General features: G+C 36.8%; 1 protein-coding gene across 2 annotated transcripts in view; it reads left to right on the top strand.

The window, feature by feature from the left end:
- Positions 1 to 10244: 10244 nt before the first annotated feature.
- CLIC5 (chloride intracellular channel 5) overlaps positions 10245 to 27412 on the top strand; it is a 71242-nt gene continuing 54074 nt past the window's right edge. The window contains exon 1 of one of the 2 annotated variants that reach the window (XM_070933122.1): positions 10245 to 10673. In XM_070933122.1, the coding sequence (XP_070789223.1) occupies positions 10245 to 10673 (429 nt within the window). Of the gene's footprint in view, positions 10674 to 24391; positions 24722 to 27412 lie in introns of those variants that run through there. The other variant, XM_070933123.1, reaches the window with a different exon arrangement.

The raw sequence follows: 27412 nt of genomic DNA, 5'->3' as shown, positions 1-27412 counted from the left end.
GTCCTCTGTACCAGCCTCTGTGGTTGCCAGCCTCTCCCAGCCTGTGTTACTGGACTATGATTTGTACTTTCCCTCACTGATGCTTACTTTGTCTTCAGTCACATCTGTCTTCAACTATCTGGTGGGTGATTATTGCTTATCCTTTGTCTATTCCTATCACAACACCTCACACTTAAGCGCATTTAAACTAGTCTTGGCAAAGGAATATGTCAAGAGTGATGCCATCATCTTTAAACATATTTAACACTCATTCATTTATGCTAAGCTTAGTATCCTATAGAAGAATTAGTACAGACTTCCGGCGGTGACGTAGAGTCGTGGCGGCACAGGAGAGAAGCACTCTCTTTCTGGTGTCGATTTTTCTGAGCTTTGGTGCCTTTTTTGGTGGAGACCGGTCCCAGAGAGACCGGGAATAAGGAGGGGAAGCTTCGGGGGAGGCGAGGAGAGGTGCGATCTCCCGCCGTACCGAGAAGATCCCTCAATCCAGGCTTGGGAAGAAGCCGGCAGGCGCGGCGAGTGCAGCCGGCCCGGAGACCCAACAAGCCGATTAAGACCATCGGGAGCAAAGGAGTGAGTACAGTGCAAGATCGTAAGGGCGGAGCAGAAAGCGGAATTAATTTGGATTATCTATTTTGGCGCAAAATCGAGGAGAAAGTATTTTCCGGAGGGGCAGCATGAAGAAAGAAGAACTCAGAGCGTAAAGGGGCGACAACTGAAAAGGCGAGCAAAAAGGAAGGCGGCAAAATACAGAGCAGTGAAGAAAGACTAAAAAACATCAAAACAGGGAAGACGAGAAACAGATTTAAATTGTGGAGATTAAAGGAAGAACGGACATCTCTTGTACCCTCTTTTTGTAGCTGCTCTAACAGAAGGAGAGAGGTAGTTTGGCAAAGTAAGGACTGCATACAGTGACTGGGCAGATTAGAGATCGCCATATTGAAACCGGAAAGGACTCCAGAAGTAATAAAAGAACTTGTCTTTTTCGTTCGCTGAAAATATAACGAACAAGGCTTATAAGAACACTGAAAATATATTGCTCCTACTTGCTTTTCTTATTTGGCATAGATAAATTATTATTGGTATTTATTGGAATTATTGGAATTAATTAAGAATTATAGTGATATTTATTTATTTATTTATTAGCAAGTATTTAACAATTTAGAAAAATATTTAAAATTTATAATATACATAGAGACTTAGAAGTAATTATTAGGATATTTTTCTTCTTGATTTTATATAATAAGTAGGACAGCTACTGATTACTGAATAACCAATAATTAGGCATTAAGAATTGATAAATTGTTTAGTCTTTGATTATATAAACTATATATTTATATATATTTCAATCTATATTTGTAATTAAATTTATATTTATATTTTACTATATTTTTATGGAGTATTACATAGAGATAATTAATTATTTAAAGGAATTTACCTAAAGAAAAGAGATCTAGTGATTGAAAGGTTATTGAACTGAACTTTCATAAAAAAAAAAAAAAGGAAACGAAAAGAAAGAAAGAAAGAAAGAAATTATATAGAATTTGGATGGTGATTTGGGAGAAAGTTGATAAAATATTGGGGGAACAATATAGGATTTTGAAAGAAATGACTAGTACCATCACAACAACGTTGAAGACGGGCAAGAAAACAATATCAATCCTAGTGGGAACGGCAGCCTCCCCAGTGACACAGAAAATCCTGGAGGGAATGTTTGCATCAGAAAAGCAACCTAGCACACCCAATATGCCAACAATGCAGGCCACGCTCATAACAATTCAGGAAACCATGGCCAAAATGCAAGAATGCATGACCAGAAATCATGAACAATCCAGAAAAGACATGGACGAGGTAAAGAGAGAAGTCAAGAATGATATCCAAAAGATAGATGGGAAAATAGACTTGATACAAGAAATTATCCAAAAAAATGACCAAAGGATAAAAGAAATAGAACAAAAAACTGAATTGACAGAAGAAAAATTAGAAGCATTGGATACAAAAATGACAGGATTAAATAAGGAACTTGAGAACACCGTGATGCAATTAGAAATGGAAAAGGCATTTTATCTGCGTTTCCAGAATGTAGCGGAAGATAGGGAGGAAGATCTGATGACGGTAATGGCGGAGATGATAGCAGAGGCACTTCAAAGAGAAAAGGACGAAATAATTAATGAATTAGATGAAGTCTACCGGGTTCATACAAATTATGCCCAACAAAACAAACTCCCCCGGGAGGTACATATAAGATTTGTAAGAAGGAAGGTGAGGGATATTGTATACAAGATAACAAAGGATGAACCAATGTTCTACAGAAACAAAGAAATAATTACTTTAAAGCAAATACCCAAAAGAATAAGAGACTTGCGAAAAGACTATTGGTTTTTGGCCACGTTATTAAACAAAAGATAACGTGGCAGGGAAAGAAAATAAAGGTGGATTCGCAGAGTAAAGCAAGGGAATTATACGATCAAATGACGGGTGTTGAGATAACAAATGGCAGTAAAGAAGAGGAAGGATGGAACACCAAAGGAAAACAGAGAAGAGAATGCGAAAAAACCCCACAACAAGGAGGGAAAGTAGACGAAGGAGAGATTCAGGAAGAAGAAGAAGTGCAAACAAGAGGCAAAAAAAAGGAACAGGAAGAAACAAAGAAGAAACAACAGGAAAGTCAGTAAAAAATGGAACAGACTCTTAAAATCCTATCGGTAAATGTTAATGGCCTCAACTCACCATCTAAACGACACCAAATTTACAAAAAAAAATTGAAACAAAAATCAGATATTGTGTGCCTCCAGGAGGTACATATAAGAAAACAGGATATAAAATATATACAATATAAGAAATTAGGTAAAGAATATGCATCATTGGCAGAGGAAAAAAAAAGAGGAGTAGTGGTATATATTAAGGAAGGAATAGATAGCAATATAAGATATGTGGATACAGAAGGCAGAATAGTGATGATAGAGCTAAAACTTGATTTCAAAAATATATTATTGGTAGTAATATATGCTCCAAACAGTCAACAATTAGAATTCTATAAAAAAAGTACATGAGAAAATTATGGATCAAAAAATGGAAAATGTATGTCTGATTGGAGACTTTAATGCTATTCTAGATGTAAGAAAAGATTATAAATGTGGTCAGCAAAATAAAAATAAGAAAAACGTATTACCCAGAACCTTTACAGATATGGTGGAAGAGTTAAATATGATAGATAGCTGGAGATTCTTTAACCCCGAAATAAAAAACTTTACATATTATTCGAATCTGCATAAATCCTGGTCTAGGTTGGATATGGCTTGGATAACCAAGATGTTAATGATGGAAATTGAAGAAGTAGAAATTTTATCAAACAATTGGGCTGATCACAACCCAATAATGATGATGTGGAAAGGACAGCAGAGAAAGAAGAATAGATGGACAATGAACATACAGTTATTACAAGAAAAAGAATATAAGAAATACATGGAAAAGGAGTTAGAATGGTTCTATAAGGAAAATACAAAACAACACACCTCTCTACAAAACTTATGGGATACAATTAAGGCATATGTAAGGGGTCTTACAATAGCCTATAATGCAAACAGGAGAAAAGAAAGAGAAAAAGAATATAATAAATTACAAGAAGAAATTCAAAAGTGGGAATGTAAATTGCTAGGAAACCCAGGGGATGAAAAAATAAGGGTAAATTGGATAACAGCAAAACATAAATTGAATATATTAGAACAAGGGAAATATATAATGACTTTGAAATATATAAGGCAAAATTATTTTGAACACGCAAACAAACCAGGGAGGTGGTTGGCGTATAGACTGAGGAAGGAAAGGGAAAAAAGAACATTCAGAAGCTACGAGATGATGAGGGAAGGATACAACAGGGCTTAGAGAAGAAAAAGGAGATAACAGTTCAATATTACCAAAAACTGTATGAGAAAGATATAGTAACAGAGGAGGAAATTGAACATTACTTAAAAGGGGAGGGATTGCAAACACTAACAAAGGAAGAAAAAGAATTATTAGATGAGATTACGATAGGGGAATTATAAGAAGCGCTGAAGAGACAGAAAAATAATAAAACTCCGGGGACCGATGGTCTACCAACGGAGTTTTACAAAACATTTGGGGAATTATTAAATGGAATGCTATTAGAAATATACAATGAAGCGCTGATGGAGGCAAAATTACCAAACACATGGAAAGAAGCGTATATCTCCCTAATACCAAAAGAGGGGGCAGATACCACATTAATAAAAAACTATAGGCCGATTTCTTTGTTGAATACCGATTACAAAATTTTCATGAGTATAATTGCCAATAGGTTGAAAAAAATATTACACAACAAAATACACCAGGACCAAAATGGTTTCTTGCCCACAAGACAGATAAGAAATAATTTAAGGATGGTAATGGATGTTTTGGAATATTACGAGGTGCATCCAGAGAGACAGGTGGCTCTGATCTTTCTGGATGCACAAAAAGCGTTCGATCAAGTAAATTGGCAATTTATGAAACAACAAATCAAAACTATGAATTTTGGAGAGAAATTTACTAAAATGATAACATCAACATATCAGAACCAAAAAGCATGTATTTTGATAAATGGAGATCCAACAAAATTTTTTGGAATAAATAAAGGAGTAAGGCAGGGATGCCCGCTATCACCCCTACTTTTTATTTTAATCTTGGAAAACCTGCTAATTAGAATTAGGGCAAACAAAGAAATACAAGGATTAAAGATTAAGAGAGAGGACTACAAGGTCCAAGCTTTCGCTGACGACCTGGTCTTCTTCATAGAAAACCCAACAGAAACAACCCCGAAATTACTAAAAGAGATTGAAAAATTTGGAAAAGTAGCGGGTTTAAAAGTTAATAAAGAAAAGACAAATATGATAACAAAAAATATGACAACAAAACAAGTAGAGAAATTAGTGAAAGATTCAGGATTACAGGCAGTTAAAAAAGTGAAATATCTGGGGATACAGCTAGAACTATAACAATAAAACAAGACAATTATGAACCTTTAGTCCAGAAAATAAAAGAGGATTTAGAGAAATGGGGGAAATTAAGACTATCTTTGTTGGGGAGGATAGCAGCAATAAAATCAAATATACTGCCAAGACTCCTTTATTTATTCCAAACAATTCCAATAAAATTGGACAAGAAATTCTTTGATAATTTGGATAAAATAACCACAAAATTTGTGTGGGAAGGGAAAAAAGAATAAAACTAAATATATTACAAGACGATAAAATTAGAGGCGGATTTGGTTTCCCGGCATGACAAAAATACTACAAGGCTGCAAGCTTACTTTGGATCAAGGAATGGATAACCTTGGATAATCAAAGGTTGTTAAACTTGGAAGGACATGACCTGATGAAGGGATGGCATGCCTTTATTTGGAACACCGGGAATAAAATATATAAACACTTCAATAACCACACTATTAGGAAATCTTTAATTAATACATGGCAACAAATCCAACACAAACACTACATAAAAATCCCCGGCTGGCTATCGACAATAGAAGCAATAACCCACCCCAATATATTATCAAAATAAAAAATACTAAGATATAGAGAAATACTAGATAGATGGGAAACTGAAAACCAGAGAAGAATTAAAGGAACAAGGAATAGCAATAGACTGGTGGCCATACTCACAAATAAAGATAAGATATAGGAAGGATCAGGAGGAGGGAGGAATAGATTTAAAACAAAATCGATTGGACAAATTATTAGAATCCAAAGAAGGGAAATTAATTTCGAAAATTTATAAATATTTACTTGAATATGATTTGGCAGAAGAATTGGTTAAAGGGCAGATGATAGCCTGGACGAGGAACATTGGGCACAGTATACAACTAGAAGAATGGGAAAGAGCGTAGGAAAATAACTATAGCATGACAAAATCGGTAGCCTACAAAGAAAATCACTATAAAATGAGGTATCGATGGTATCTGGCCCCCGCAAGGTTAGCAAAAATGTACCCAAATGTAAATCCGACCTGTTGGAAGTGTAAAAAAGCACGGAACTTTTTATCACGCTTGGTGGCTCTGCCCAGAAATTAAGAAATATTGGAACAAGATAAAAACATGGATAGCAGAAATAACAGATTATGAAATTGAATTAGAACCCGAAATTTTTTTATTAGGTATGATTAAAAAGAACATTAGGAATGATATAAAATATTTAATACTTCACATAATAAGGGCGGCTAGATTAGCGGTAGCACAACTTTGGAAAACAAATAGATTGCCAACCGATCAGGAGCTAATAAAAAAGATATACACATGCGCAGAAATGGACAAATTAACCTTAGAGTTACAGGATAAGGAGGACTCAAAATATTTTACAATATGGAATAGATGGTACCAGTGGATAAATCAGAGGAGGGCAAATGGGTAGAGATGAAATTTAGAGGAAATTAATACAATTAAAAACTGCACTGTCAGATAGATAGAAAATGAAATATGTCACTGTAGGTTTGTATATATGTATATATAATAATAGAAATTAGTTAGTAGTTGAAGTTGTTTATTGTATATGTATATGTAAATTTGTTTCTTGATTAAGTTAACTTAACTTAATCAAGCTTTTGTATGTTTTAAATGTTTTTAAGAATGAATAAAGTTTTGCTTTTTAAAATTAAAAAAAAAATTAGTACAAATTTTCTTCTGCATTTTTCAGTCACTCATGGCTAGTATACTAGCACTGAGGATAGCCTTTCATGATTTAACAATTTGGGTTTTTTAATACATTTTTTATTTTTTAATATAATTCTATCTTCAATTAAACAGTGTGTCGTCAAGATTTAATCAAGATTTACAACAATATTCATTACATTAACATTAATTCTATAATATTAAAATGATAATATTAAACATAATAATCATAATATGCAAAATGCCATCTATAAAACATCTTATATAAATTTTCTTTGTATGACATTGTTAATTTATAGTTCCTATCTCACAGTTTCTGCCATTTATCTAACTCTATTGTATAACCAAAGTTTTTTGCCCTTATTATCATTGTCTCCTTCACTTGTTCTTCCAATTTTGTGCCTAATAAGTACCTGTATGTTTTCTTTATCAGCTTTTCTTCTGTCCCTGTTAGTATCTTGTCTAATTCTGTTAGTTCATTATAGAAACCATACAATTTAACATCTTTCTCATATCTAGAATGTATCTGCACCGGTGAATACCAGGCCATATCATCCCTTGATCGCTTAATTCTTGTTTAGTTTTGAGTTCCCCCTTTTCAGTCAAAATATCTTTGTACCTAACAATATTTTCCAATATTGTTGGAACATTTGGGTGAATCAGTGCTTCCATTGTTGAATGCCAAACTTGTATCCTCAAGTAATGTTGTTCTCTAATCTTCTCCCACACTAACAATAATACATTCCTAATATAATGTCTTTGAAAGTAACCATGTATTTTATTTTTCCCATACCACAAGAAGACATGCCAGCCCAATTGCAAATCATGCCCCTCCAAAGTCAATAGTCTTGTATGCCTCAATACAATCCATTCTTTAACCCAGGGGTGAAATCCAGCAGGTTCTGACAGGTTCTGGGGAAACAGTAGCGGAAATTTTGAGTAGTTCGGAGAACTGGCAAATGCCACCTCTGGCTGGCCCCAGAGTGGGGTGGGAATGGAGATTTTGCAATATCCTTCCCCCAGGAATGGGGAGGAAATGAAATATTGCAGTATCCTTCCCCTGGAGTGGGGAGGGAATGGAGATATTGCAGTATCCTTCCCCTGCCATGCCCACCAAGCCATGCCCACCAAGCCACACCACGCCCACAGAACCGGTAGTAAAAAAAATTGGATTTCACCATTGCTTTAACCCATGTGAGTACCGCAGCCTCATAATACAATTCCCAATTCTGTAGACTTGAATCCTGCAGCATTTTAAAGCTTATTCTTGTTTTTTTTCCTTGCCAGATATATCTTAATATTACTTTATTGAGTTCCTCAATACTTTATTGAAGTATTTTTTCCCCAATTTTAACAGAATTGTTTGAAATAGGTGAATTGAAGTAGTTTCGGTAATATATTCATTTTTATTGTAGCTATTCTTCCTATCAATGATAATTGCTCCATTTCTCCAAATCTGCTTTAATTTGTTGCAGCAGTTTATAATACCTTCCTTAATAGTTACACATCTTGCTGTCAGGTGAATCCCTAAGTATTTTACTTTCTTAGTAAACCTATTCTCTTCATTAACTCACAATCAACACCTCACACTTAAGCGCATTTAAACTAGTCTTGGCAAAGGAATATGTCAAGAGTGATGCCATCATCTTTAAACATATTTAACATTCATTCATTTATGCTAAGCTTTTCCTATACAAGAATTAGTACAAATTTTCTCCTGCATTTTTCAGTCACTCATGGCTAGTATACTAACACTGAGGATAGCCTTTCATGATTTAACAATCTGTTGCAGTTACAGTTCAGTTCACCCATTCCCCTGAATTCAGGATCCTTTTCTAACAATTTCTGCTCTTATCCTAAACTTCCACTTCCCCCTTTTGTATTATATTTATATTAAGGCACTTTGCTCCCCTTTTTTATCACCTTCCTGTACCTTTATCAGAATTGTACTTTAATCCATTCTATAATTCTTAGGAAAACTTTGTAACTGTGGGTCACACCATAAACTCCCAGATAGATTTTGCAGAAAAATCTCTTATGCTTTTTGCTTTGAAACAATATTAAATTTATCTGTTTGCCTTTCCATTCTTCTTGGTTTCTTCTCATTGTTAACTGCAAAAATTGGTATATCAGAACCCTATAAATCATGTTTTTTTCATTTAGTTTCTTTGTCTAGTTAAAAACCACACTATTTGTGACTTTGTCCAGTACCTTGTGTCACCTCATTTCTTTAACTAAATCTGCCCATTCTTCCTCTGCCTAAACTCTTAATTACTTTTCTCTGTACTATGAAAATCTTCTATAACTATCAGCTGTAGTGGCATTTACAGAATACATGTAGATTTTATTATAGTACTTTGCTCTGGTTACTAATTTCCCAATTAAGGGAGCCCAATTTAAAGCTAACTCCAATTTGTACATTTTAATTACATCTTGATATTTGGCATGTATGCAGATTAAACGGTTGGCTGAGGATGCACAACAACAAGGGAAATGATACTATCTTTACAGTGGCTTTTCTGGAATATCATGTGCTACTGTCAGACAATAATATTGTAAGACTCCTGATTGCATTTCCTTGGAATGGGGCAAAAAAAGGCCTATGTTCTCTGGAGTCTTTTTCTCAATTGAAAAGGTGCCACTAACTTTTCTACATTGAAACGGCGATATTAACGGATTTTAGTCCTTCAAATTCTTACATTTCATAGCTGTTGGAGGCACATAGATAATAAATAATGGCCAACCCAGTTTTTTGCTAGTGAAGTTTGTATATCAGAAATATACTATAACATATTAGGAAATTAGTGACTCTGCCCCTAGCAATGAATGACACCCTTTGTAAGCAGAAGGTTCTTCATCCAAGCCAGTGTACGTGGTACTTGATTTTGTTCTCTCAAATGGATAGTGACGAAGGGGTGTGTGTGTATATGTATGTATGTATGTAAAAGTAGAAACTTAAAAAACTTCGTTTTTGTATCGGTAATCTCCAAAAGTTATACAGTGAAAATTATTTCTGAAGATAGATCTTAAATTCATAGGAAATTATTTTGATGGCTAAATATGAATCATTATTTCATAAGTTGTGTCTGCTTTCCTCAAGTTTTGTGAAGACTGAGCCCTACTATAGTGAGCCCTCGGCAAAACTAGAAAAATCTTTTCAGACTGTTCACTACACTTTTGTATCCATTATCTAAATTATTGTTCTAAAGTGCTTTTTGAGAAGAAATGGTGATCCTTGGGGGGGGAGGGGAGGTCCACAGGTTTGCCATTAGAAAAACAGATGAGAACTAAGGAAAATATTTTATCTACAATATCTGCTGAGAATATGTGAGTCAAAGTTATTTTGAAGAATAAGTGCTCACACTTCGAACTGTGCAAGGGTTAAAAAGTAGTCAGTCTTCAGTGGATATGCAGTTTGTTGATTTAAAGCTCTTGTAAATGATTGTTGGAAACTTCTCAGGTGTAACAATGTGTTCAGAAAGCATATCACAAGCACTGCTTGCTCTTAAGTAGGGTTTTTATCTATCACCATCGGCAGCTTGATTTGAATTTCCAGAGGAACAGATAATTCATTGAATTGTCTGTCATGGAAAATGGGGAGCTTACCAATGTACATGAAAAAACAGAGGAAGCTAGGTTTTATGAAAATCCAGACTTAGAGGAAGAAAAATGTGAACAAGTCTCTAGTCAGAGCAGTGGAGATTCACCCTCTCCTCCTTTAATTGCCATGCTAGACAACATGGACATTAGATGTGAGAATAGTAAAGAAATTAGCCAGCAAAACTCTTTTTCCTCCCAGCATGGCTCTGGCAGGGGGGAAGAAACAGATTCTCTGCAAGGTGGTTTTGAAGATAATCAATACAAAGAGAGAGTGGACAGAGCTTTTGAAAGCGCAATGATTATGGAGGATATTTTCAAAACTTTAAGAAATACTGTCAGATTTCCCTTCAACGACAATTCAGAAGAGAACAACAATTTTCCAAAAGAAGAACATAAGATTTTCCTTGTTGTTAAGGTAAGTTTTTTTGCTAGGCATGAATACAGTTATGGTAGTCTCAGACATAAAAGCATATACTTGACAGTACTTAAGCCAATTTAGTGCTTTTTCCAACACTGTATGGAAAGAGACAGTGTTGTGAATATCAGTTTTCCAATTTATTCTTTGAGTAGAAACAGAACCTTGTTGCCATTCACTTACTGCAGAGGAAGCATACAGAAACTAAGGATATATATTTGTTGGTGCTCACAGAGGAGAAAAGCAAAAGCCGTTTCCTTGATTACATGCTCAGAAGTTAATCTATTCCACAAATTATGCAGAATGTGTTTTTGCAATTCTGCTTTTACTTATCTATACACAATTACTTTGGCTGCAATCTTGTAATCACTATCCTTGGAGAAAGTCATTGAAATTAATGGAATTTACTTCTCAGTAGAAATGCCTGGGACTATACTTTAAAATACCTGGTTATAGTTGCATGGTGTTAGAAAATATATTTTTTCCCTATAGAACAAGGGTGTCAAACTCAAAACCCGGGGGCCAGATCCAGCCCGTGGGGTGCTTAGATCTGGCCCACGGGGCCGCCTTGGAAACAGCAAAGGACCGGCCTGCTGTGCCTCTGCCAGCGAAAACGAAGCTCGGGAGCCCATTTTCTCTGGCAGAACACTCGGGTCCCACAGGTGCCCCTGACACGAGTGACGTCAAGCTAGTCATGCCCACCCTGGTCACACCGACTTGCCCCCCCACCCAAAGGTCAAACACAACTCTGATGCGGCCCTCAATGAAATTGAACCCCTGCTATAGAATTGGCAGAGGCTCTTTTTTTTTAAGCCTCTGACGATCCCAGCTGATTTGCCTGATTGGCAGAGGCTTTCTTTTTTTTTTTAAGCCTCTGACGATCCCAGCTGATTTGCCTGATTGGCAGAGGCTTTCTTTTTTTTTTTTAGCCTCTGATGATCTCAGCTGAGCTGCGTGATCATCAGAGGCTTTTTTTTTCTTTTAAAAGCATTTTTTCGGCCAAAGAGGTTGTAGAAAAAATAATTTTAAAAATTAAAAATTTTAAATTTTAAAAATTAAAAAAAAGCCTCATGATTGTGCGGCTCAGCTGGGCAATGGGGGAGGGGCAGGGATTTTTGCTACCAGTTCTCCGAACCACCCGCCTCCATTGCTACTGGATCAGGCGATCTGGTCTGAACCGGGAGCATTTCACCCCTGTTCCAGTGTTTTTAAATAACTGTTCTCTCCCCTAATGACCAGCTGGGTAGGTATGAGTAGGGGATCATGTGACTGGGTGGGAGTGAGTGAAGTCGAGTTGCCCATCCCCAGCCAGGTTTTGTGACTCCCGGTGTTTTCTGTGGGAAATGGGTCCAAATGGCTCTTCAAGTGTTAATATTCCTTCCAGTTGGTAGTTAAATATATTTTATTTCTTATATTTTAATAGTTCAGAGTGCATCTGTATAAAATGAGGTTTTGTTTCAGTGGTGATAATAGTATTCAGGTTATTTCTGAAGAAATACAATAATCTGAATGAAACGTGAAGTATAAGTACAGAATGCACATGCTAATTTATAGTCTCAGCTGTTGATGTTACACTTTCTTCTCAGTTTTATCAGGTCATTATCTGAAACTCATGTTTGTTGTGTGAAAATACTTTTAAGTGTTTCATTTATAGCACTTAGCAAGTCATTGTTTGTTTTTCAGATTATTTCTCTTTAAACTGTAATGGATATATTATTTTATGAAAGGATTGGGGAAAATTATACTAAAAACGCTATTTAGCAGCACAGTTCTATTCCTGCTTACTTTGGAATAACTATGAGATAAGACTGAATTCCATTCTGTACCTAGGCAGTTCTCTATCATACCAGTTCATTATTCAGAGATTATTTGCAGATACTATAAGATTAACAAATAGTTTCTGGGTGCCTGAAACAAGTTTGAACTTGCTAAACATAAACAAAGGTTTCCATAGGTTATGTTTTATATACAAAATGAAATGACTCCCAAATTAGAGTCTCTGTTCATGGATCATATTTCCATAATTTCTTGAATAGTTAAAAGACACCTACTCCAATGTTTATTATGTAAAATAAGATAGCAATAACTCATTTGACAAAACATTTTGCATATTAAATGGAGGTATCATATTGTTAATGATTGATTATTCAATTGTTCAAAGAAAAACAGCTTTCATATTCTGCTTACAAATATAAAGAACAATAGAAGAATGTGCTTTCTAATTTTTTACTCTGTTTCTGATGCGTATAATTTTCTTTTCTAGCAGGAGTTGAGGTATTTTACAGGCTCAGGCTACATATCGACTAGGCCTTTTAGAGATTGCTGAACAAGAGCCTATACTAAGTCCAGCCTCTTCAGTTTATCAGAGGCTCCTATATGCAATTACACAGGGGTAGGAGGTCAGGAAATGACAATGCCAACATCTTGCAGGTCTACTGACTGTTGATAATTGGCTTCTGGCTGGATTATCCCCAAACTGCTGCCATCACGCAGGAGGCATTGCTGTCTGCCTGTGGATTTAATGCAATTTCTTTCATTGTGCAATTCCAGGAGGCTCGTAGGATGGCAAAATTAGTTTGAGGACTGCATGTGGCTCACATGGATTGCTACTTTATGTCATAACAAACTTAATGCCATATCAAGGTGTCATTAATGCTCTACCTTTTGTTCTTCAGGTGCCACTGAGAAGTTAGGCCCTTTCTTCCCAAGAGATTAATCATTGAAAAAGCAAAACATGAATTGGCCAAAGAAGGAGCAGTTTGCTTCACCTATTTTAAGATTGACCTTATCTTTCAGCATTGTATTTCACATACTGCTCCATCCTATTTTGTTTAACTATGATTTATTGAACCATAACTGACTAATTCTCACAATATGCTAGACTAAACTATGGCTTATGAGCAACAATGATTAGATTCACTCATTAAGCCAAACCTAAACAAATCACTTTATGACTTACTGTGTTTCTTCGAAAATAAGCCCTACCTCGAAAATAAGCCCTAGCCTGATTTTTTAAGTATGCGCCTAATATAATTCCTACCCCAAAAATAAGCTCTAGTGAAGGGGGCTGGGCATGGCTAGCACAGGAGGCAGTGAGTGCATGGGGACCAATGGTGTGCGACAGCAGTTGCAGCCTGTGCAGAACATGTTGATTACCTGTCCAAGCAGCAGGCAGAGATGGGGGGAGACATGCGATCTGGATAAGCTGTGAGGGCCCTGGGAAAGCTGAGAGACAGTGGGACGGAGTGGGTTGGCGGCTGTGGGAGGCTCGTCTTTGTGCGGCAGCACCAGCACCAGCACCAGCAGCAGATGGAGGCAGAGGTGTGAGAGGGAAGGCAGGTGATCCCGATGCTCCACGTGGACTGCAGGCATGCCGAGAGATGCGAAGATGAGATGCCCGCCTCTTGCGGTCGCCCACCTGCTCTGGCCCACTGTCTCTTGGCTTTCCCACGGCCCGCGTGGCGCATCTGGATTGCATGCCTCCCCCCTGTGCCTCTGCTGCTGTCTGCTGCTTGGACAGATAATCAACTCACCTGTGCTGCATGGGCTATGCAACCCCAGAGTGCACCGACCAAGGGGGCAGTGGGCTGCACCTGCTGCTGAATAATGTCTCCCCCCCACGCTCACCATCTTTTGTGCGTGCACGGGGGGGGCAGCACCCTGCCCGGCTGATCACCCTGAAATCATTTTTCCCAAAAAATAAGCCCTAGTGCTTACTTTGGAGCTCCAAAAAATATAAGACTGGGTCTTATTTTCGAGCAAACATGGGTAGCTTAATGTCTGTACAATACATTTACAAGCTTTATGTGTAAATAGTATTGGTTCTCAATAGTTTTCCCGTAGAAATATGATCAACTTCACAGTGAAGAACTTTATTCAGGAGAGAGAGGGGGAGGGAGGGAGCTAGGGAGGGAGGAAAAGTAAAATGACTGAAATATTAAACTGTTGGATGTTATATGAAATTACTATTGCATATTGCAAGTTGTCAGAATAAGGATTGGGAAAAAATAATTTTAATGAACAAGCAAGTTTAAAAAGCCAGTGTGGTGTGATGACTAAGGTGTTGGACTAAGAACAGGGAGATATAAGTTCATCACAAGCCAGGGAAACTCACTCACTCATTTTTTGAGCCCAACCTACTCCACAGGATTGCTGGGAAAGGGAAATTGAGATAGCAGTGGCATTCCCACTATCTCATGCTGTTGAAGGAAACTTGAACTTAAACATAATTAACAAATATTCAAAAGAAGCTTGTAATGTACCATTTTAATTTGAAACAAAAGTTAATTTAAGAAATTACATTATATCATAACAATATGAAAGGAAATAATTGCCATGACTTCATTGTTTCAATTGGAAGATATTTATAGGCTTAATTTTAAAGGAGATGGTACATATTGAAGAAATCTTTTACAATTGGGGACTGTAAGGTTAGAGTCATCTAGGACTTCAAATAGGAAATAGCGGCTTTCTTCTTTTGTTTTAAAACCTGGTTCTGATATTAGCAATAGCAATATCACTTAGACTTATATACCACTTCATAGTGCTTTACAGCCCTCTCTAAGCATTTTACAGAGTCAGCATATTGCCCCCAATATTTCTAGCTTTGGCTTCAGTTCCCTTTTGAGTTTGGCTATAGTAAGCCAGAACCCAGATCTTGGGACCCTGGTGGTCACCACCTATTTTCTGAAAGCCACAGGAATTTTCATCCTTTCTTATAATGCAACTGTGGCCCTAATACAGATTGGTACACCTTTCAAAAGGAATCAGTGGAGTTGGCATAGAGTTACAATACATTTGGCATTTCATAGACAAGCTGGTTTTTAAACTTTGAATGCTCATTCAGCCAGGAATTTAAGAAGATCTAAAATATCCATAATTACTTATTTATTAGTAAAGAAGGTAGCACAGCCTTGTTCCCAACCACTTCCTTCAACTTTCTTCCTTCTCTTCTTTCCAGGTCTGTATGCCATCTTGCTGTCATGGCACAATCTCTTCATTAAAACATATATCTTTCCAGAGTGGTGGTGGTGTTTTTATACAAGATAATACAAGATTATACAAAATAATCCTAACTTGGCATCAAGCAATGAATTCTTCTCAGAATTCATCTGACTCTCAGAATACATCTGACTCTCAGATCTGATCCCAAAATTTGAAGCTTACAAGATTGTACATCCTTCCTTCGTTCCTTCTTCCCTCCTTCCCTCCCTCCTTCCCCCCTCCCTTCTCCTGTTATGAACTCCTGTTTGCTACATGCTCAGCCCTGTTACAGATAAACTATTTACTGAGAAATTGGGCATACTGTACAAAAACGTTTGTGGTTAGGCATCCCACTCCTTTGAATTTCTTTATTTTTTCAGACCAATCTTTTAAAACAGTAAAACAGTGCCCTCTGCAAGCTGTTATGATAAACAGCAGCAAAAAAAGACATGAGGTAGGTAATTATTTTTTACTGCGGTAGAATCTGTTACTGATTCTAAATGTTTTCTAAACACTTAATTTGGACATTTTATTTTCTAAATACATCGATATCATTCCTGTGGCTTCTTTGTCATGATATGCACATGATCAGTGAATTGGTGTCCATAATTCAGAAGATGGAAGCAGAGATCACCCTTCCCACCTCACATGCATACATAGTACAGAATGGAGGCAACCTTCATATTCATGACAGTAGGGTATTTTATTTACAATATTTTACAGGGAATTTGATTAACTGCATTCTTCAATATGATCTTGTCAATTTTTTCTACATTAACTTCATATATGGGAGTATAAAAATAAGAGTAGGAATTTGATATATACCTATATCTGTAACACAGTTGCAAGTCATTATTTAAATTTTTGATTTTTTAAAAATTTTTGTACTTTTATCCTTTCCATCCCTTTTTTCAGTTCTTTTTCTTCTTGCTTTATCTTTTATTCGTGTATTTGTTTTTAAATCCAATAAAGTTACATAGAAAACAATTTACATGAGATGGTGAAATGTTAATGTTAACGATCTTACAAGATTTTGGCTACTGCTTAAAACATAATGATTTAATTTTGAGGTTTGCTGTTGACATTTTAAAATGTAGAGAATCTCTCATAAACTGTGACAGAAATAGAATTAAGGTTGGGCCATACAATAGATTATGAGAACAAGCTCATCACTTCCATCTCCCAGGTTTTGTAGCCTTTTCCACTAGTGCCTCTGCAAAACATCATTTCATTGCCACCACAAATTAAATGCAGTCTCAGGATATGGCAGCTCTGGATAGGCCAATCTTCACAAATTCTCTGTTGCACTGAGCTGTGTCACTGTATATTGCTCAAAGAATAAGGGAGGCTGGAAAAGGCATTACACTGTTACAGGCTTAATATTTACCACTGTTGGCTTTTTTTCTATTGCCCAGTAGTTTTGCAAAGCGTGAAATCTGCTGGATCTCCTCTGTTTAGAACTCCCAGAAAAGGTATGTTCTTGTTACAGGGAAGTTGCTATTAAAATGAATGTATTAGACAATTACATATGTGACAGTGATTTTGTGTTCATCTTACCAAGAATTAAACTTTGCTCTGAAGCAAGCCATAGCTTAGGCCCAAGAAATGTGAGAGAGCCTTAAAGATAAGATACAATAAAGCTTTCTTGCACAAAATGTTACAACTCCACTTCCAGAGCTGCTGCTCTGTTTTATTATTAATGGGTTGGTGTGATCATATTCAGTAGTCTATTCCTTAGAGGAGAAACTATAATGAAACTCTTGCAAAAGGAAGCCCTAAACTTCATTTGTGGTGTGTAATTTTAAACCTTTGTAGTTCTGGATTGATAGGCAACACCCTGGCTACCCAAATGAAGTTATTTCTTACAGTAACTTGAGAATGCACTATTTGTTTCCTAAATACATTGAAAGTAATGTGTTGACCAAAGCAACATTGATTACCATAATGTGGCAGATACTGTTTTGCTGATATTTTTACAATTTAGTGTTGTTATAGAAACAAGTCAGGAATTGGCACCAATAAAAAAACAGAAACGGTTAAATGAATAGACAAGTTGAAATTTGATAAGGAAAGGTAAAATATGAAGTTTGACATGCTCAATTGATGATCTGTCAATGGTCGTAACTCATGTTTCTGAATTTCATACAAGATGTTACATTGTGCTTCTAATGTAGTCAGATTTGCAAATCCTTTTAGCATCTAGATGTGTACAAGCCAGATCCAGGTGATCTTCAATTTAGATATGAGCAACATTGAAACAAAGATTAATGTTTCTTCAAGTGGCACTAAATCCTCTAAAATTAATACATCATTGTTAAATCTAGATTAAGTAGTTGCCATCTTAAATGTAGTTACTTGAAAATGAATTTTATTGACAAAAAAATAAAATGTTTGCTTCATATCAAGGTACTGGATGTTCTCTGAAAAGCATGGGTAAGTGATTTGGGTTGAGGAGATAGGGAGTATTAACTTTCACTTTGCAGGGATATGCAAAAATGCTCAGGTTAAAGTTCTTGAGTTCTTAGGGAGGAACTCAAAAACAACAGATATTTAATTACTTAGTTTAGGTAACTGCTGAATCTTAGCATTCTAAAAGATTTTCATATTTTTTCTTATTGTTTAATTAAAAATATGTTTCCAGAAGAAATATAGAGCCCTATAAGCATTTTGACCTGTGCAGATTCTAAAAAGTCTTTCAGACTACAGAATTGATTTGGATCTGTTTGATGAGATTAAAATGAGCTGGATATTTATACCTTGTCTAGCAAGAGACAACAGAATAAAACAGAGGTGGGAGCACCTTTAGTACTAGTACAATCCTGTTGAGTATATTTCTGAGCTAGTTCATTCATACCTTTCACTAATAATGGCTACATATAGGAATAGTATGCCAAGATATACTATGTTTTTGTGATGGTATAGAATGATATGAAAAGTTGGATGTCATCCATGTCATAGTGATAACTAGACCCCAAACCTTAAATGACTTATTCCCACAATGTCATTAGATAGAACCTTAAAGTCAGCAACCAACCAAGATATTGAATAGAAGTCCTAGATACCACTTTCAAAACATGTTATTCTTATTTGGTGGGCCATCAGCAATCAGTCATGTGCTTTTAGGTTATTGTTGAATTCTTACAAAAACTTCATTCTTTTTGGAGAAGTGATGGATTCCAAATTAAAATTGTAGTATGCTGTTGAATAAACATCTTAATTAAATGCAGTGCCAGTAATTGCAAATCTAGCAAAGTTATCCTCTTCATTGCTGCAGTTGCTTTGGATAAAAGTAAAAAGAAATGACTGTAATATGAGGGAATGGAACATGCAAAGAGCAAGCAAAGCAGAATAGTGAACTCCAGTACAACTTTTTTTAAAGAAGTATGCACAAGATGAAGAGAATAGAGACTGTTTTCTCACTCTTGAAATAGAGACTGTTTTCTCACTCTTGAAAAATTTGAGGTTTTTGTGCCTAGCTGGCTTTTCTTATGGGAATTCCATTAGTTCTTGATGCACTCTCCCTACATATACACATGATTGATTCATCATGGAAAGTCTTATCAGCCAGCATTACTTGTTTATTTTTTGGATCAATTTATTTTTTAATGTATTAAAGCCTAACTTGCAAATTGTATCTCTGTGTGGCTAACACAAGTTGAAAATCTTATCAGCACTAATACAGAAAACAAATCACAACAAAAGGATAATGTAACTGAGGCGAGCCCATATTCATTCAGTTTCTACCTAGTACAGATGGTTTATCCACCATTCTGCCCCATTACCCAAGAGAAAATCATTTTTTTTTCCTAAATATGACATCCCATAAATTACGTGTGATTCCCTGGGTCTTAGATTGAGTATTAGTACTTAAGCAATATGAAAACCAACTGAAAAGGTCTATATAATCAGTTTCTCCCTAGGCTCCCTAAAGCTTTAACTAAATTCTGAACAGCCTTCCCTAAAAAAAGTAACTGACATTAAAAAAACATTGTCTAATACTATTGGATATAGGGATGATTTCTTGAAGAAGGGACAGATCACTATCTCTTTAAGAACTGGCAGAATGACCACTTTACTCAAGGATGAATTTGGCACCTCATAGACCCAACTTCACATCATCTCCCAGGAGGCCTTAAGGAAGGTCATGGATCTGATATCCAGGTATAAATGTATCGATTTGCAGCCCAAGGGCCTTGGCCAACTTTCTCAGGATTAACAGGATATAGAGTCATAATTGTATGGCATTCAGTCTGGGGTCTTTGTTTTCAATGTGATATTACAATAAATAATCATTCCTATCTCCTTCAAATATTATACCACTTAGAGTGGCCAGTAATCTGCTTTAAGAAAAGAGGGCACAACAAAAAGATGATTTTTTTTAAAAAAAACAAATGTAGCCCCACCTTTTAAAAAATACCCAAACAAATCATTTAACTCTAAGCTTAATTACTTTTGCAGTCAAAAAGGTCCAACTCTGAATTATTGCAACCTACATCTTGTAATCCTACTGTCAACCACTAAAAGGAAGAAATAAGGCTTAGAAATTTGTCTCACAGCTCAGTCATTTGATTTGCCTCATTCACTTGTTACTGTCTCACCAATGCAGACTCCTTAAGGGCTTGGTGAGTCAGTCTTGCACTCACAGGCACTCCTGCCATCATCATGCCTTGACCCATGGGAAGTCAAGGTAGTAGGATGACTCAATTTGAGCTACAAAAATTTGGTTGATCACTACATGGCAATGAACAGGAAGTGCAACATCCTCATCAGTAAAATGAATGATTTCATTAAACTTATACTGTATATGCTATCTCCTTTTAATCATTAATATTCTGTATGTCATAGATGTTCTCAAATGTTGCATACTGTGATTATTTATTATGAGGCAACTGTCCCATGCAGACTTGCATAGGCAAAAGGAATTTAAATTAGCACAGCACTACTACCTTCCCTGTGCTAGCCTGATCAATCTTTTTTGATTTGTTTTTAAGCTGCTTCTGGTCCCTTAGGATTCTGATCCACAGTTGAGAACTATGTATTAAATGCACAGGCATCCAAAGATCCTATTTTAAAAAACTATTTTTGAAGAGGTACATTTAGACAGGAAAGGCAAAAGCTTAGAATATCCCCCACCAAAAAAAAAAAAAAAAATCAGCTACTTACAAATTATGTAACAATAGTTGAGCTTCTCCCCAAGATCTCCAAAGGATAGAACTTTATGGGCTAAGAATGTGGTATTGAGCAATCTGAAGCAGGGAATCACTTCATTGTTCCTCCATCACTTACTGGCTCTAGATTTTTTTGCCTCACCTGAATGCCACTTTGAAGGAAGAACTCCTTCAAAGACAGTTTTGAAGGATAAATCAAAGAGTTTTATTAGGCTGCTGCAGTCTGTCTTTGCTGCTTCAGGTGAAGGAAATGCTGGTTCCCTCTACAGCTGGACTGGTCATGGACTCTTATTTCAGCACTGCCAGTAGAGAGGTATTGCATTACTCCTGAAGGTAAAGATAAGCAGAGCAGAGCAGGCCACAGAGTTCTGGGAGGATATGAAGCCTGAGATGGATTTTTCATTTTGTCCAGTAATCCTGATCCTAATGTTTTTGTGAAGTTTAACATCTGTAAATCAAAATACCTCATACTGAAATGTGAAAAAGTCTACAATTAAAGCAGGTCTGGGAGGATTGATTCACATTTCCAGAGCTGTTATTGCAGTCTGCAATATAACTTGGCAGCTTGTATGTGTGGAACTTTTTTCCAAAGACTTATCATTTCACATTCCTTCACTGGAGGCAGGTTGTTGGCTTGCTACTCCATGAATAAAGTTACAATGAGGATACTCTTAGAGAACATAGTCTGGGCTCTATTTGGAAGCAAGCATTATGTTCTGATTGAGAAGCTGGAGGAAAAGTAGTATATATATGGAAGAACAGTAACACAAACTGTTTTCATGTACCTTTTACTCAAACTCGCCCAACTTACTCAGCCCTGTAAGCCTCCAACAGTTTCTTCATCTTACTAACTTAATGCTCAACAGGCAAAAGAATCCCTCAATGGCAACCAAAGGGGTAAAAAAGAAGGGATGGAGCAAAGATATCTAGCACCTTCTAATACCAGGAGCATTGCAGCAAATTAGGATAGGATAGGATAGGATAGGATAGGATAGGATAGGATAGGATAGGATAGGATAGGATAGGATAGGATAGGATAGGATAGGATAGGATAGGATAGGATTGAATTGAATTGAATTGAATTGAATTGAATTCTTTATTGGCCAAGTGTGATTGGACACACAAGAAATTTGTCTTTGGTGCATATGTTCTCAGTGTACATAAAAGAAAAAATATATATTCATCAAGAATCATAAGATACAACACTTAGTGATAGTCATAGGTTACTAATAAGCAATAAATTCATACTAGGAAACAAATAAAACAATATAAATTGTAAAGATACAAGTCACATGGTTATAGTCATAGGTGGGAGGAGATTGGTAATAGGAAGGATGAGAAGAATAATAGTAATACAGTCTTAGTAAATAATTTGACAGTTGTGGGAATTAGTTGTTTAATAGAGTGATGGCATTTGGGAAAAAAATGTCCTTGTGTCTAGTTGTTCTGGTGTGTAGTGCTCTATAGCATTGTTCTGAGGATAGAAATTGAAACAATTTATGTCCAGGATGTGAGGGGTTTGTAGATATTTTCACAGCCCTCTTTTTGACTCATGCAATATACGGGTCCTCAATGGAAGGCAGGTTGGTAGCAACTGTTTTTTCTGCAGTTCTAATTATCCTCTGAAGTCTGTGTCTGTCTTGTTGGGTTGCAGAGCTAAACCAGACAGTTATAGAGGTGCAGATGGCAGACTCAATAATTCCTCTGTAGAACTGGATCAGCAGCTCCTTGGGCAGTTTGAGCTTTCTGATTTGGCCCAGAAAGAACATTCTTTGTTGTGCTTTTTTGATGATGTTTTTGATGTTAGGTGTCCATTTTAAGTCTTGAGATATGATAGAACCTAGAAAATTGAAGGTCTCTACTGTTGATATTACATTGTCTAGTATTGTAAGAGGTGGTAATATAGGAGGGTTTCTCCTAAAATCTACCACCTTTTCTATGTTTTTTAGTGTGTTTAGTTCAAGATTATTCTGATTGGAGTGCAAGGCTAGTTGTTCAACCTCCCGTCTGTATGCAGATTCGTCATTGTCTCGAATGAGATCAATTACTGTTGTATCATCTGCAAACTTCAATACTTTAACAGAGGGATCTTTTGAGATGCAGTCATTGGTGTATAGAGAGAAGAGAAGTGGAGAGAGCACACAGCCCTGGGTGGCTCCTGTGCTAATTGTACAGGTATCTGATGTGATTCTGCCTAGCTTCACTTGCTGCTTCCTGTCTGTTAGGAAGCTTATGATCCATTTACAAGTGTGGTCAGGTATAGCTAGCTGATTTAGTTTAGTTAGAAGAATATCTGGAATGATGGTATTGAATGCTGAGCTGAAGTCTACAAAGAGGACCCTTGCATAGGTCTTTGGAGATTCAAGGTGCTGTAGGATGTAATGCAGAGTCATATTAACCACATCATCTGTCGATCTATTTGCAAATTGCAAGGGGTCTAACAGCGGATCCGTGATGGTTTGCAGGTGGGCCAGCACTAGTCTTTCAAAGGTTTTTGTAACTAACTAGCCAGATGTTAGAGGTCTGAAGTAATTCAGTTCCTTGATGGAGGGTTTCTTCAGCACTGGGATGATAGTAGAGCGTTTGAAACAAGAAGGAACATAGCACATCTCTAGTGTTTTATTAAAGATGTGGGTGAAGATGCGGGCCAGTTGGTCAGCACAAGCTTTTAAGCAAGAAGAAGTTATCTTGTCTGGGCCTGGTACTTTTCCAGCTTTTGTCTGTGAAATAGACCTTACATCTCATTTTCTGTAATCACCAGAGTGGTGGGCCTAATGGGATGGGTTAATTGTAGGAGGCTTTGCTGTTGTAGGTGTGTCTGAGATGGGGATTGTGGAGTTGGGTGGCAGTAGTTTTCTCTCAAACCTACAGTAAAACACATTCAGGTCATCTACCAGTTGTTGATTTCCTTCAGCATGGGAAGGTTTGCTGTAATCGGTGATATTTTTAAGAGTTAATTAAACTAAAGGAATTGCCCAGAATTGATATTAGATCATAAACGTTATGAATGCAGGAAGAATTTGGGCAGATAATATGCTGTGGAGGTGTGGCCACGTGAGGATGCCTTATCTCTCATCTCTGATTGTTGTGAATACAGAGTATAATTGCTTACCTTCCTTTCGCCCAATCACATTGTCTTCCATTCCCTACTACCCAGTTGGATATTTGGATTTTACAAATGTTCTCTTTGATATCAGGATTCAATTAGCACCCTTTGGTGAGTGAGTGAGGCCTTTGGCTTTTTGCTTTCTGTGCCAGGAAAATGTTCTTTTGCAACGATCAGAGCAATCAAGCTGTGTTTACCTCCATCAATTGTGTTTGGGGAGTAAATGAAGACTTGAGGAAGGCTCTCATACTGTTTTTCAAAAGTATTGCATGCGAGAATGCTGGAAAGGGGAGTGCAAGAAAGAACTATTTTGACAGAATGGGATTAAAAGAAATGGTTTGTTCTGAGGTACCATGGGCTGTGCATTAACCCCACCCTCCTCTCTTGCACTTGGCTATTTTGGGCTGGCAGCATGAGCCAGAGCTCTGACAGATGAGCACTCAGAAACACAACACAGAGCACTGTAGCACTTGTTGCTCTGAACACCAATATAAGCTGCTCCTGCTTTGCCTTTCTTGTCCTTTCTGGTATATTTTGTTTACAGTTTCATAATTAGGAAAATTATTATCTGAGTTAGTGGAAGTTTCAAAAGCAGCAGCAGGAGCAAAGGGATTGTATAGAAAAGGAGCAGGAAGCTATCCCAGTGCTGTGGGTAAAAAGCGAAGCCTTGCTGGCCCTGGACCCTTTACAGAGCAAAGAGAACAGCTCCTTGCCTGGGGCGATCAGAAATGAGCGACTCGTCTCCTGCCAATGGAGAAGGAAAAGACCCTGAAATCGAACTCTTTGTCAAGGTAGGTGAGACTTTCTTTAGTCAGCTGCAGACATACCCAGTGTCCAGAGTTCCATTGTGTTTTAGTGCAGTTTTCTCTCGTTTCCCTCCCCGTTCTTGTTTGCTTTCCCTCCTGCTGTTGGCTTTAGTCTTTGTTGCTCCAGTGCCATCTCCTCACTTGAATGCCAAGCCAGCCACAGTGGTTTCCTCTCTGAATTTACTTTGAGGAAGGAAAACAGCCTGAGGCATCCAAGAAGCCTTGTAGCATGCAGGATGTTAGGGAAACCTTTATGTGTGCAGTCAAACATCTATTAGGACAGAAAACAACGTGACACCTGGAACAGGCTCATACTTGCATGTATTTAATCTGATTTTATTCAAAATGTGACTAGTAGCGGTTAATTATGCAGATTACCTACTCATATAAAGAAGCCAAATGACACAAAGTGAAACATTTTTAGTAGTATATTTCCGATTGCTTATTTACATGTGCAAGACATTATCACCTATGTTTGCAGTCACTGGGTAATTAAAAATGCTAGCTATCAGAGAAGGATAACGTGTGTGTGTGTGTGTGTGTGAGAGAGAGAGAGAGAGAGAGAGAGAGAGAACCAATGGTCTTTCAGACATTGTGAACTTTTATCTCTCAATAGCCATAACTAACAAGGGCAATAGGAAATCCTGCTGGAAGTATAGACTTCATGGCATTTTAACCATCTTCAAATAGAAATAGTAACAACAATGAAAAACAATAAGAATGATATATGATATGCTGCCCTCCAAGCATGGAAGAGGAAGGGAGAAAATACAGATAAGGGTAAAAATGAGCTCATTTAGAATATGAGAAAGGATGCAAAATGTATAGTATCATTTCCAATCATGCATGAGCAAAAACTGGTGAAATAAAAACTGAATCTAAATAAAATTACTAAGCATTTTACCATTGCAAAACCCATTTCAGGCTTGGTGCAGATGCTCTGCTCCTTGGAGAACTGTATTGCCACATAAGATGAAAATTTCCATTGCCACTATTCCCAGAATACTCCATGACAGCATTTAGGGCTTTGGAGCTATTGATCAAGAGGCCAGGCAAACTCCTTCTGCCCCTCTCTTCTGCTGATGTGCAACCCTTCCACTCTCTTTAAAGAAAAACTAGATAGGCCTTAAGTCAGCTTGATTGAAGAATTGGATAAAATTTTGTCTTGGTTATATTGCTGGCATTGTTATGTCACCCTGATGTCCTAAATGTTTACCTGTAGTTAGAATAAATCAGTCAACAAAATATCTTGCTAAAACAATGGTAAACTTAGAGAGTATTGGCTGAAAGTGATGTTCTGTCTCCCTTGCCTAGTTGATCTTAGGGTAGCTAAATTTAGTCAGTTGAGTAGCCAACTATTGCCAAATAATCTACAGGAATCATTCTGTAGAGAGTGGCTTAACCTATTTTAATGGCATCATTTCAATTCATTCCAGTATTCTTTTATTGTAAGAATGGTGTGGTTGATGGTGTCCTAGCTCTGATTCTTTGAAACCAAGATGTAGACACTGTGCAAAAAGAGGTTCTTCTAAGAAAACTGTATAGTGGATAGCCACTATGATGACTTTGATGGGTTTCTCTGTGGGGTTTTTTTTTTCACAAGGACTCAAATTGATAGTTCTCATTACAACTTGTTGTGTAAATGAGTTTGACCAGGTGCTGTGCGCTTCAGAGCTTTCACCAAGAGGTGCTCTTTTCCATCTTCCTGCAACAACTGTTATTGGCTGCCATGAGTTTTATTTTGACATGAATGCATTTACTTGCTTGATACTATTGCATAAGTTACCTCTTCACTTCAGGCTGTTTAGGCTGGCATAGCACAGAGATGGCAGTAAAGCTGTAGTCAATGTCACAAGGAGATGTTTGTAACTTTACAGATTACAACAGTCATTCCAGAACAGTAAATGTCACTGGGATCATCTGTCTTTGCCTCTCTAAGTATGCAGGGGGATCAGCAAGGAGCACTATAGCACATGAATAACTGATTGAATGCTATCCCAGCTTGACTGGCAATGCCAGGATTAGGAGACATGATATTTGACCTGAGGTCCACCGTGAAATAATGACAGCTGTATATATGCCATGGTGAGTCATGGCATGTAATCCAAAATTCTGAATTAAACGTTAGAAAGTCCTGACTTTGTAAAGTTATAAAACAAATGTAGTGAACATGTGGTAAGGTTGAGCTAGACCAGTGGCACATCCTAATTATTCAAGAGTACTTGAATATTATTATTGCTCAGCTTATGTCTGCAAACATACATGTAATGATAGCAGATTTGGGAATAATAATACCTGGCTTGATTTGAACAATACTAGCTGTTTAAATAGTGAATGACATGCTGTATGTGGCACACATCATTTTTTAAAATTATTATTATTAAAGGAAACTGATTTCAGTTCACTATTTCCCCACTGGGCAACTCCTTTGAAGACCTTAGAATTTTTTTACCTAGGAATCAAAGTACAATAAAAGTTCCAAAGCTGAACCTCATCACTAATGTGTACAAAATTGAACAGAAAATGAAACAGCTTAATTTTAAGTTCCAAGCTCAAGAGATGTAGAAAATTTCAAGTTGCCATGGTACTGCATGTTAGAATTAGGATGTGTTCTTGCGCTGTGATCCACAGTTTGTATAATAATAAAGGTGGAACTTTTTTTTTACCATTTCTCTA

Source organism: Pituophis catenifer, unplaced genomic scaffold (genome assembly GCF_029215685.1).
Source record: "Pituophis catenifer annectens isolate HBS135680 unplaced genomic scaffold, rPitCat1.0.hap2 SCAF_1, whole genome shotgun sequence".
NCBI lineage: Eukaryota > Metazoa > Chordata > Lepidosauria > Squamata > Colubridae > Pituophis > Pituophis catenifer.
The sequence above is the reverse complement of the archived record's forward strand: the minus strand, read 5'-3'. Positions and strand labels throughout refer to the sequence as shown.